The 14,014-nt window shown below is 31.3% G+C and overlaps 1 protein-coding gene across 4 annotated transcripts in view; it reads right to left on the minus strand.

Annotated features, from left to right (window-relative positions):
• Positions 1-4,309: 4,309 nt before the first annotated feature.
• LOC114121228 (connectin-like) overlaps positions 4,310-14,014 on the minus strand; it is a 236,953-nt gene continuing 227,248 nt past the window's right edge. For all 4 annotated transcript variants that reach the window (XM_050202231.1, XM_050202228.1, XM_050202230.1 and 1 more), the window contains one exon: positions 4,310-8,416. In XM_050202231.1, the coding sequence (XP_050058188.1) occupies positions 7,899-8,416 (518 nt within the window). In that variant the 3' untranslated portion in view covers positions 4,310-7,898. The remainder of the gene's footprint in view (positions 8,417-14,014) is intronic.

Genomic DNA, 14,014 nt, shown 5'->3' on the forward strand with positions numbered 1-14,014 from the left:
TTTCGAAAATTGAGATATTCTAATTACAATTTATATTAATCCATCAACATTTTATTTTTCGTAAAAATTGTATGAGTATAATAAGTAATATTACGGCTACATATTATATTTAATAGTTTTGTAAAATATTTTTTAAAGACTATAATTATACTTAGTAGAATTAGTATACATCTGAATATATCAGAAACTATTCATTATACGAATTTTGATTTAGTAAATAACATTTTTGAAAAAATCATCCTTTTCAAAAATCATTGCAAAAGGTTGTAATAACCTCAAAATAAAAAGACAAATATGCGGTATGTGATATTATGGCGTATACTAAGTCATAAGCCTATGGATAAATAACCAGATCTGTGGGATTTATTGCTACACTTAAAAGTTCTGGAGAATATAATAACCTATGTGATATAAATATTAAATTTACGCTATTACCTTCGCCTTCTGATCGTCGGAAGGCTCTCGAGGAAGTGTATACGATGGGGAATACGATCAAGTGCACCGTATACAATATACAGAATATAATATTTATAAAGTATATTAATATCATGTATCTTACCTGAATCGCAGCAGTAGTATATAATATGGATGTTTTGCAGCGATATAGTAATAAGGCGATAAAAACAAATAACTCTCTGAACACGTGACTCCCAATTAATACAACACTGTTTTAGCTCGTTCAAAAAGACTCCGAGTTGTCGCTCGCAGGATTCGGTGTCGAAAGATGTTTCTAATGTGACTGGCACTGATGAGAAGGACGACGTGAAATGTCAATCCAAGTCGCAGATGGCCCCATCAAAAGCCTCTGCGTTTCCAAAGACCTACCTTTATCATTGGTGGCAGAGACTCTCGTTGGGTCATTCCTTTTCTGTGGCAGCACACGAACAAGTCACAAGAGGTCCCCGCATTGTCACAAACACGTGTGAGTTTTTGTGTTACCTTACAGTATAAATCGTTTATTTTTATCAGTGATAAAAGATGTGCATTAAAATTAATCATAATCTGTCCGTGACAACTATTTACCGTTATTTATTTATTGTATTTCAACTGCTATAGGTACAACTATGATGTGTCAGCTATATCATTACAAGGTTGTTCTCGTTTGAAAAGAAAAAAAACCTTTGTTTTATCACAGTATACTTATAAAATTATGTTAAAACCCCAAGAATTTTAAAATATGATTTTTAAGTATGCTTAAACATTTAAAAACCATAATTTGATTAAATTAACTATTAAATAATTAAAAAAAAAATAAGATACGAGTAGGATTGAGGATGTTAAATGAATTACTCTACATAACATGTCAAAGTGCTGTTGTAGTGCTATACCTGGAAAATTTTACTTTATTATTTGCCACATTTATTTCAGTATAACACATCATAATATAATATATTAAATAAATATAAACCATATACTGGTAGATATTGTCGTATATTATATGTGAACTAAGTATATGATACAGAAAATTGGAATCTGAAATATATTTTCGAACAACGTAGATTTCCGATATGGCGTATCTATTCGAAGTAAGATGGTGGGAAATCAATGATCCGTCACAAACCGTATGAGTCTTATCGTGATCAGAATAAATAACTGCAGTAATCATTATTTCATACAGTAGATATACTTTGAAATACATTATATGCAATTTAAAAAAGACGAATCGCGAATTAAAATCGTAAAACGGTGGAATTGAAAATTAATAGTCACCGCAACGAAAAAATTGATGAAATATTAACTGAAAGTATCTAATAAAAACGTGTAGGTATTCGATCTTGATCCGTCATAAAAAAATAAAATCATCCGAACAACTGATAACATAAATAATGCGACCCACACTCTGTGATCATATAAGTTTATTTAGTGTTTACGCTCACGGTAACGGATATCAACGGACAAACGGCCAATAATATTATAGTGATATTCAAGCACAGTATTACCTCATGTTATGTAATTCGAAGTAGTCATCGAAATGATATTAACGGCGTAATGGTTACAGCTGTTGTAGCGTTATAGAACGCAATAGTTTTTCTACTTTTTTAAAAAAAAAAATTTAATATAGGTATAAAAAAAAAGAGTGGTTATATACAATATGTATTTGAAATAAAAGCGAGCACATGTATAATATCGCACGAATAAATAAATAAATTAAAAAAAAAAAAAAAAAATACCTACAAGTATGCTGCATAGTGCTTAATACGAGTATAATATAGGTGGCGTAGGTATGTGTTTTAATGAGCACAGTTGTTGTCTCTAAATACGAATATATACTTTGTAATTGGCTCTAAAAAAAAAAAAAAATTCCGCAAAATTATTACCTATATGTACGAGTACCTACACATAATGCGCAGGATGTAGAAATTTATGATATAAGTGTGTGCGCGAAACAAAATGTACGTATGACAACAACGGTCGTGGATGATATTATGAGGGTAGTGCGGTGTTAATAATCTTCGCGCCGTATTCAGAGCTTAAATAATTACGGATATTATTATGTATTAGGTATGTAAACCTGTGCACGGAAACTCCAATGGTTATCCCACTTAATATTTATTAATTTATTTTATGATTTACAAATGCATATTTGTGTGCATGACGAATTTCGTCACGAATCGAATTACTCATCATGACTAATTATAAAAGCGTTTCCAGAAACAGATGCTACCGGAAAAAGTCAGACGATGGCCCTCGTATAATATTATTATGATTTCCTCGTAGTCACTGGTCGTCGCATAGGTGTTTAGGAGTCGTGTTCTTTATTTTAACGATCATATTTATTTCGATGTTTTTGACTTGGTCAATATGTGTTTATGATAAATCAATTTGAATTAATATTACATAGTTAATTGATTATCGATAGCCTTAAGCGAATATGAGTTTTCAACGGTTTGCGCACATTCAATATTTATTTCTAAATAAAGCGCATGTATTGTAGTATAGCTTGTACGCAATATATTAATCGTATTTTACTAACTTGATTACATCCTAAATAAGGAACTGACCTACAGTACGCTATCTTAATAAATGTTGGCGTTAAAGTGAAAAGCGAAATGACTTGTGATATTGCGATGAAAATAAGTAATTGTATAAGAAGTCACGTCTGGTATATAATATTATTTTATTATATCGTTTAAAATGTTTAATTTATCTGTATGACATAATGCGTTTATGTGTATTATCACGACGACTCTAGAGAAGAAACAGTAGTGGGAGGTGCCTGAAATTAAAATCAAATTATTATTTTTTTATAAAATAATATTGTATAAAGTTTTCATTATGAATCAATTCCATCAGTCATGGATTTAGATGTGTTACAGTATATAGAAACGCCATTTCGGCGTTGAACGAATTGTAAGAAAAATATATATTTTGTTTTTATATTTTATTACGTTTAAATGACTATTTAACTATTCCTGCTGTGATCATGTATTTTAATCATTATGTATGGTAATATTTTACCATACGTACTTACTAGTGTACGATGTGTATTTTGAGGGAGGCGGCACTGCAGGTCGTGTAATAGCTGACTTCTTGTTAAAATGCATTATGCGTGTATTGTATGTGCAATTTGCATTATGTAGTATATTATGTAAATGTAGAGGTACGCAAATCATATTTATTTATCCACGTCAAATTTCTTTTTGCTGAATCTATTTTTGGAATTGTGGGCAAACATAATACATTTCGGTTATTTTCGTTTACGAATGTTGCATAGAAAAAGCGTATACTTTGTTGGAAAAAAAATGCCTCGTGTAGTTAATAGTTATAGTACATAATATTGATACGAAACTTCGTTGGCGAGGTTTAAATATAAAATGTAATATTGTACCTACGCGTGTTTTCATTTTTTTGTGCAACCTTCACATATTTATTACTGGTACTATAAACTATATTATAATATACGACGTACTATATAGCTGTCCGTGTCAAATAACACCCTCTCGAAACGAAACGACTATATATAATGACGAGAGGTTTGAAATGGTCTGGAATGATTGACAGACAAATATTTACCAAAGCGTAGGCAACAGCCCCGTACAGGTATAAAATAAAAATATTATATCATATTATACATAGTACAGACCCATTATACGTATGTAGTACCTACCTATGTATTTTGTTGTATAATTAAATTAAACACGATATGCCGCTCCTCTTCAATATCGGCGACGACGATCAATTGCCGTACACTAACGGGCCATAATACATAATGACAAGTGATTGTTTTCCAACCGGAAGTATATTATATCGATATTATTTCTAGAGGGAAATCATTCGATATACGTACAAGAAAACTATAACATGTATATAATTTATAATACGGTATTTATTTGATACAAAACGAAGATTGGTTTTAACAGGTATTAAGTTTTTAGGATAGGTTTAATAATAGTCATTACGTGTTTTGGAAACTTTATACTCTAACTTAATATATATATACGTATATATATATATATATATATATATATACGTTTCTATTTTCAACTTTTAATTTTCAGTGATTCAAACGTGTCCGTTTCGTTCTAATTTTTCGTACACTGTACATGCACGAGTTCAAAATAATAAAATATTATAGGTCGGTGAATGAATAAAACATTATATAATATAATAGTACATTTTACACGCGATATATGACATATAATGTGTGACCTTATAAATAACTGATTTTACAACTATGAGAAGAAAAAATATTTACAAATAGTCCTCGAACAATGGCGATACACACATACAAATATTATATCGGTAGACTAAAATACGAATAGTTATCTATTCATAATTACAATAGACGATAATATTATATAGGTATATATTATTATTATAATGTTGTTATGAATAAATTAGAATAAATCTCTAATAATAACATCAACTTAAAATAATTATAAAATAACACAATAATTATTTGATATAATATATAATATATAGTACACATAGTCATATAATAAGGATAGTTATATAATTTAATACTCAAATTTGGGTTTTTCTACCGTACACATTATAGTATTATAATATAGTTTATTAAGAACGACGTTAAGTTAAATAATATTTGATTTTAAGCAAAACGTAATATAACACAACATATACTATTATATCTGTTTGTATATATTTTTATTATTTAAAATAAAAGGAATGAAAATGGTATTTTTTTTTATTTATTTTTTTTTTTTTTATATAAAAATGTTAAATTTATATTCTAGGGCCTCGATCATCGTGTAATAGTTTCACGATTTCGGACGTTTAAACGTTAATTTTAAAACAAACACGAGTCAAAAACAAGTGAAAAGTTTCACGAATAAATAATTGCGATCATCGAATCGGTCACTTACAGGAGAAAGTGAACGGGTCGACACAAAAGAGATTTGTTTAAGAGAGTAAATTAGGAAAAAAAAAAGCTGTAGAACTAAAATCTATGATGTATTATTATATGAGTATAACTTAACCGTATCGTGTGTACCGCGGCTGCAACGAGATGATATACGTATATTTTACACCAATACCGCGAATTTTATTGTTTCGACGACGACTGTTGCACGTCGTACGACGCAATGACACGACCGTATCCAATGCACTATCACAGAGTTAAGATTATGTCGACGGGACGATGCTCGCACACACGAGCGGGGCAGTGCAGCATCGCGCGGAGTTCCGTCGAGCAAAGGACCACATCCACGGTTTCGTTTCGAAACTTTGTCACCACCGGCGCATACCATTCCGGGAAAATTAAAAAAAATTTTCAGCGTTTTCGTTTACGTGTCCATTACGTAAGGCGACGTATAGATTGCAACATCGTCCTCGTGTGAACGCGCCGCAGAAGTGTTGACGCAAAAGTTTTAAATGTTATTTACTCGGTTCAACGTACCATCATGCTTTGGAGGTATCCTCTGGTCACAAGCTTCCTCTACACGAAAAAATTATCGTTACCCATTCCTCTCAAAGCTAATTCCCAGCCCGCACGGGTATATTGTATCGTAATTAGTACATCGTAAGTGTTGTGCGCGTGCGCTTACCGATCGAAATATTATTTATCACAAAAAAAAAAAAATAAAAAAAAATACATCACATCGTATTTATTAATACGATGTGATGTATTTTTCGTACTCGAATCGCGATCGTATTGGCGTTGTGGCGTACTATTATATAATACGTATATCGTATTTAGTCGCGGCATCGCGCCCGAAGGATCCGCGTCCTTTTCAGGGTTTTTGACGGCAAAAAAAAACCTGTAGATAACACAGTAACATATATATACATAGCTACTTTTATCCTCGTACACTATAATATTAACACACGATCTCGTCGTAGACCCTCGGGGGAAATATGATAAATCCGCTTCGTAGAAATAACACATATTTCTTATCACCCGTCTTCCGGATCGAATATTATTATTATGTTAACGGGGCCGTGTAATGATATTAATATTACAAAAGATCGCGACCGCTGAAAGACACGTTAGATTATACTATTATACCGCAGGTACTATATGTAATAATACGAACATCGTATTTAAATCGTTAATCGTAATCGGTAACTATATACATAATATGTTTATATTTTTTTACAGTTTAAGTGGCCTAGCAGGTGATTCGAGTCGTTTTTTTTATTTTTTGGATTTCACCCTTGTTTATTTTGATTTTGATTTTTATCGGCGATTATAATCTGTGACCTATTGGCCCAGACGTTTCCGTTCCGTAACGTCACATTCAATTTTAGAGCGTAAAGCCATCGTTTAATATTGTTATCAGCATACATTAAAATTCTATTGTGCGTGCTTAAAAGGAAAATATACAATAATGGATCGAGCGGAATAATATTTACGACTGTAGTACCTATAATAATCTTATTGTTGCAATTATAAGTATAATATATCATATGCGTATTACGCACAAACCACAGACAATAATATAATATAAATAGACAAAAAAAAAAAAAAAATTATTATTTCGACAACACGAATAAACGATAATAGTAATTTTGATTTTTATCATAAACACAATATATTATTGTACTCATCTATTGTGTCTAAATCTATTTGTATATAATGTATTATAATCTATATAATATGTTTGTGTATGATTTAGGGTGGCCGCACGTTCAGTTTTTTTATGTTTCTATAATGTGATTCACCGCCGACTTGTTTTACATTGAAGTCGGGACCGAGTTGGATATTGTTTTTTTCACTCGTCGATAAAATTCTATATCGTCGATAATTATAATGTTTATCATATATTATACAATATGTCTTAATATTATATGATCGTAATGTTTTGTTGTGGTGCGAGACGTGAAAATATTGCGATTTTCTTCAAATCGCGTGCGTGAAAAACCGCCGCGCAGGCCGTGGTTCGAAAAACAAGCAATAAATTCGTGTACAATACCCGCCTGTATAAATAATAATGTCGTTTTCGCGCGACTGCGATACACGTGCCTATACTTTGTACAGTGTGGTGTGTAGCGGTCGAGTCAGCGTTTTATTGGAAAATTGCGTTTTCACCGACACATCAAACGCGCGTAGATGGGCGGAGTATATATAATACGGGCGAGTAATGGAAAATTTTGAAAAACCTAAATGGATTTTTTTTTTGTTCTGAAAATAGCAAAAGAAGATTATTTCTTTTACGTCACTATAATATGTATATACAACGGCTATGAGACAGTACGTGTCCGTCTAAACGGTTAAACTGTGCGATCATATCGTTAAAATAATAATTTTTCGTTTTTGACGTTTGGCCACCCCACAAAATTCGCACAGACGCACGCACATACACACACACACACACACACACACACACACACACAAACACACGCATTTAAGTATAATTTTATAAAATGTAAGTATGCAAGTTTATATTGTATTATTATTATTATTATTATTATTATCGTGTTCGACAGTCGTTGTCGGCCTAAGAGCGACGCGAACGGATGACCATGACGAAGACTGTGGCCAGGACGGGCAGAGGAGACAGACACAGCGGCGCCGGGACGGCCGCCGCTGACTTGGTCGATTCCCAGAGCACGCGATCCGAATTTTGGGCAGCGTCCGGCGCCCTGTCCACGAGCGGCTGTTCCTTGCCCGGGCACGTGTCCTCGTTCAATGTGCTCACGGCGATCAGCTGCGTATCTTCGTCGAACGGTTTTGGCAACCCCCCTTCGGCGGCTGCGCCCATCTCACCACCGCCAATCGCCTTGTCTGCGGCTGCAATATCGGCGTCAACCTTGTTCGCGCCGTAGCCGCCGCCGCCACCGCCGTAACCGTTCTTCGGGCCCGTCACTTTCATGTCGTCCAAGTCGCCGTCACCGTCGGCCGTGTCGTTCATCTGACACTGCGCGGTCGACAGCTCGCGTTGCACTTGTTCGTTGCTCGTCTCCACGGCCAGTTGGTTCATCCACAGCAAGCTGCAGTCGCATTCGAACTTGTTACCTGCCAAACACAAGAGACAAAACGTGTTAAATATATAATATTATAAATAGGTACCACTATAATTACGGAAAGTCCTTCAAACGTCAAAAATACTACTAACTAGGCTATTTAAATGAATAATACGATAATATTATTTTCACTGTAGCACGGCGTATTAGATAGTCAATTTAGCTACATCATTTATTGTGACTCTTTTTTCCGTTCACTATAATTATAGTAATACGCATTTCATTTTTTATTTACTATTAATTTATATTATTTATTAATAATTATTTAAGAACAACATTGAAAGTTTAAGAAATATTTATAAATCTTACTGTAGTTTAGATGTTTAAGAATGCTAATTTTTTAATTGACTTTATATAGTTGCACTAGTGACACAGAAACTGGAAACGATCCTAATAGAACCATTATCAGAGTTTCTGAAACTCTGTGAAAATTCGTGGAACCGAAACCAATAAATGTTAAAAGTTTTATTTATTTATAGAATATATTAAATGTTTGCACTAGATATATTTTTTGATACTGTTGACAAATGTTAGTTTATATTTTAGATTTCTCGAACTGTATAAATTAATTTTGAAATGTTTAATAAACGTGTATATAATTATATAAATATATTATATTTAAGTAGAGTGAGTATAAGAAATTGGTTTAACAATTTTTAATAGTGCTTTTGGAGGTGAGTATTTTTAAGATATTTTTTTATATATACCCATGGAAATTACTGAAAATCCAATGAAAATTTAACGACGAATTGTATTTATAAAATAAGAGGTATATATTAAGTATAGTACATGTTTTGAACAAATTTTATTTCGGATGAACTAAATTCCGCTTAAAATCGTTTTAAAACTTAAAAATATGATGTCTAGTGACTATCTGTTAGTTAAAAAATAAAAACAATTGCACCGTAAAGACCGAGTATGCATGTAACATTTGTTTTACATTTCCTCCGCTTATAGTCGTTCCTATGTCATGCAGATTTACGTTAGGTTAGGTCGTGTTATCGTCGCACGTATACTGCATATATGTTTGTACCTACATATTATATTATACGGTATTATTATTATGGCTATAATGATGGGGGCGGTGTCTAACGTGAATGTATGCTGATACCCATAATTTGGTAAATCTAAATTTTAACGACACAATAAAATACTTCGATAACGTTAAGGAAACGGTATATATAATATGTAGACACTATAATAATATGCGTATGGGTAATACGTATGCACACCGCGAATAGTATAATATTATATTGTTATAATGCGAGCCCGTATTATAGTTTGTTAAATAAGAATATGTCAAAATCTTTTGAATATATTAGGTCGGAATGAAGATTTTGGAAATGCACACGTCTTGGATACTATCAAAATTCAAAAGGGGAGGCGTTCTCAGGATTTTATCATTACGTACCACACGGTGATAAAAATGCTATAAAAATAAATGAAAAAAAAATTGTGTTATTTATGCAATGAGCCATACATAATGTGAGTGTTAACTTTTATAAATCTTACTCATATAAAAAAAAATATTTTTTTGGAGAACTTCACTGTACTACAGTGATTAAAATGTATAATAATATGATGGTTTATAATAATTAATTATTACATTATGTGAAATATGCTTACATTTTATTTTGTTAAGTTATAATATAATATATTATATTATAATTGATATTTTAGACGTATTATTTTGTAATGATTAGATAACCATTGCCATGGTCTGTCGATAATATTTAAAAATTACGGCGATACAAAGTATAGTTTTTCTTTTATTTTAAGAACATCATAAGTATAATACTGAAAACAATTTTAATATAAATACAATAATAATTAGGTAAAATATAACAATCAATCTCTTTCTAAAATAAAAAATTGGTTAGGTTAAATAAAATGTTTAATGAAGAATTTAAAAAACTATTAAAAACGGAAATTACCTTACTTTAATAAATTTTTCTCTACCTATTTCAATTTTTTTTTTTTTAATTGGATTATTATTCAATTGTAAATGTAATATTAAAAAGCGGAGAAGATAATATTAAAAAAATATTAATGGGAATCTCCCAAAAAATGAAATAGGAAATAACGGCAGTAATCAAAAAATATAATCCTTAACATTATACCTGTCCTAAAGTATAGGATTTATAACTTTGCTTTTCAAAAGTGTGAAATAATAATCAAGGGAATTTTTAAATATATTTCAAATATTTGCATCAGTTATTAATTGATTATAAAAATTATTTTTGGTACTTTATACAGGGACTAGAAAAGAAAAAATGAAAATTCCAATCTCCCACTCATAGTAGAATAATAAATTGTAGAATGGTTGCATGATCGGAAAAACCCAGTATCACATATTATTATTATATTGTCCTAATAAATACGCCTCTGAATTCCAAACAATATAATAATAATAATTTATAAATTAGGAATATTTTATCTCCTGTTGTATAGTCGTTTTTTCTCTTTATAATTGACATCTCAACAACGGAGTATATAATACAAAAAAATGATAAACGACGTCATCACGAAATAATAATTTATAGCATGATATTTTTAACACTACAAACTGACGTTAATTAAAAATGATAACATTTTTTTGATACTGAAAATATAGTAGTATCAATTAACACATATATAATACCTAACAATCGAGGGCATTGTCACTTGTCTCCGATAACTAATCTCTAATATATTTCTAAAATAAATTGTCCGTTCACTAGTTATTTAATATTTCAAAATCGGTATTTTTCCAAACCCTAAAAATATGAGATACTGATTTAATCACCATTTTAAGAGCTTGGTGATTAACATAACATTTCTAACTGCGTGTATTGGTTTTTAAAATAATCGAATATTATATATTTATAAACATTTTAAAATTAATTTATTTTCATGGGTGACCAGTGTCTACTGTTAAAAGAATTTCTACACGCTATACGTACTAATTAATAAATATTTTACATGGTAATAATTTATTGCAGTTCCACGAAAATAATTGCGATGCACCGAGATGGACTAAAATATAAATAATCCAATTAACACAGTTTTGGTTGTATCGACTGTATGCATTTGGCCGGACACTGCCAAGTGACAATTTTCATCAATTTACAACTAATTTTCAATTGTCGTGTTCGGTGTGCACATGGGTACATAACATTATATTAAAATAATACATATACTCTAGAAAATGTGCTAATAAAAACGAAATACGAAATATGAAAGCCGACTTAATCCGATTAATAAGGACAATAATATGTTCTTATAGGATCACGTTCTAATATGGGCATGGTAATGGATATCAAAATAAGCATTATAAAAATACTAATAGCGCAGTCAAAAATGCGTAGTTAGAACGAAAAAATCGTGATTTTCTTTTTAAATACGCTTATAATAGTATTACGTGCTGTTTAATATTACATCTTGCATTCTTGTTAAAGGCATTCAAGTACAGATGTATTCATTTTGAAAAGCATTTGTATTTGCAGTAAAAAAAATAAAAAAAATACAATTATATATACAAATGCAAATACTTCAAAAAGGTATTTATAGATAATAATCATAATATATAAAATTTTGTAAAAAAAAAATGTTTGTTTTGCTTTAATCGAATACAGAATTTTACACAAATCGTTTAAATTGTATGGTATGATATTCATTGCTCATCTGTTTTCTTTGTCGGCTTATTGGTTTATCAACGGTATCGGCTGGATATAATTCACAGAAAAATAAATAAATCATTAGGTATATATTTTGAATGTTTATTTTTTTTTTATTGTACGTGATAAAATATTAAATTAAAAAACCTAAATATATATAAATTAAAAAGAAAAAATATTTGAAATTTAGTATTTGATTTTGAATACAAATACTACGAGAGAGCATTAAAAATACTCTGCTCAAGTCCTTTTGTTAAAAATATTTGAAATATGTATTCGAGTACTTAAAAAATATTTGAGTCATTTTATTCATGTAGGTATACTACCTTACAAGATTGAAATCATCATCAAGGAACAACTATATTATAACAATATGCACTTATTTGTCGATCTTAAAAATCATTTTTATTACCGACTCGCCCACACGACGCAGTATCAAACAATGTAAAGTTCACAGAGGTTTTCGAAAAAAAAAAAACGGATAAGAATAAAATACAAATTTTACAAGCGGTGACGGACGTTGGCTCCGTATAATGTTATTATTAAAAAACACGCTGCTCTATCGTATAAAAATCATTAAAAAACTTTCCAGAACTTAACCGCAGACGTTTGTGTATTGTGATGGAATACGTATACACCTATATTATATACGTAGTGATTCCAGACCATTGTCAAATACCAATTTCATTTGGTGCGTCGTCAATCCGATTAAACTTATGCGAGTTCACCGCCGCGCGCGGTTTCTTTGTGTACACCACACATAGTTTTCATCAGTAATTAATTTAGAGTTGTTGACAAAGCACCCACAGGCTGTTCGTGATTTGGTATCATACGCGAGACGTCTTTCGCACGACGATCTCCCTCGGCTGTGAATATTTTTGTTTTGTACACATAATTTTACATTATAATATGTGAACGAATCCTTTGTGCCGCGAGAATTACTATTATAGCTATACGCGTACGTATAAAACTGTATTGTGCACGTTTACTCGTAGTGCATGTCCGTTTGACGGCAAAACGGTCGGATCGAAATCATTTGCATTTTTATGGCATTTTTGACGGTAGGTATACAACAGAAAAACGTCGAAAAGCCAACAAAACGATGACATTTTATTTATTTTTTTTACTTATTATATCGTGCAAGCCTATATATTGTTACAAACGGATTGCAACGATCCGTTGCGGGCTTCGTAATATTCTCGCAGTGCACTCGAAATAATATGATAATCGTACGAAACAACAATTAATTTTATCGCCGATAATATCATAATAATATGACGCGGGTAACGGAATTATTGTATTGCGGTGGAATTGTACAACAATACTATGTCGTTAAAAATCAACAGACTAAAGTGGAGGTGTTTCGATCCGTCATCGTTGTTATTGAAAAACTATCGGCAAATTCTACGTGCAAATCGTATACAATATTAGAGACATAAATCTCTCAGTCACATCATATTATGGGTTATGTATGTGTAGCGCCAATAGATGATCGGAGCACCCTCACGTCGATATAGACCGCCATAGATGCGTAAGTTTATGTGTTTACCCAAAAATACTGCGCGAAATCGGTAAAATTTAATATTCTGAATGATTTTAACGTGCATACTTGAGTCGTACCTATAACATACAATATCTGAACCTAGGTCAGACGACGAAACGTTTCGAAAAATGTACAAAGTATGCTTTGTTTTAAATTAAAAATCGGATTTCATCACAAATATATTGATTGCTTTCCACAAAACCAAATCGATTTCTATATTTCAATGATAGCAATATCAATATTATTAAACTATAATCATATCAGGCGTTTGCGATACTCCGGGATAATATTATATTAGAATTGGGTATTGAGGTGCAGCGGTGTATTCGAGCCCGAGGATTAGGTGCGGGAAATATGCCGAGCTCCCTACGTATAATACGTACTTGCTGTG

This window comes from Aphis gossypii, chromosome 2 (genome assembly GCF_020184175.1).
Source record: "Aphis gossypii isolate Hap1 chromosome 2, ASM2018417v2, whole genome shotgun sequence".
Classification (NCBI taxonomy): Eukaryota; Metazoa; Arthropoda; class Insecta; order Hemiptera; family Aphididae; genus Aphis; species Aphis gossypii.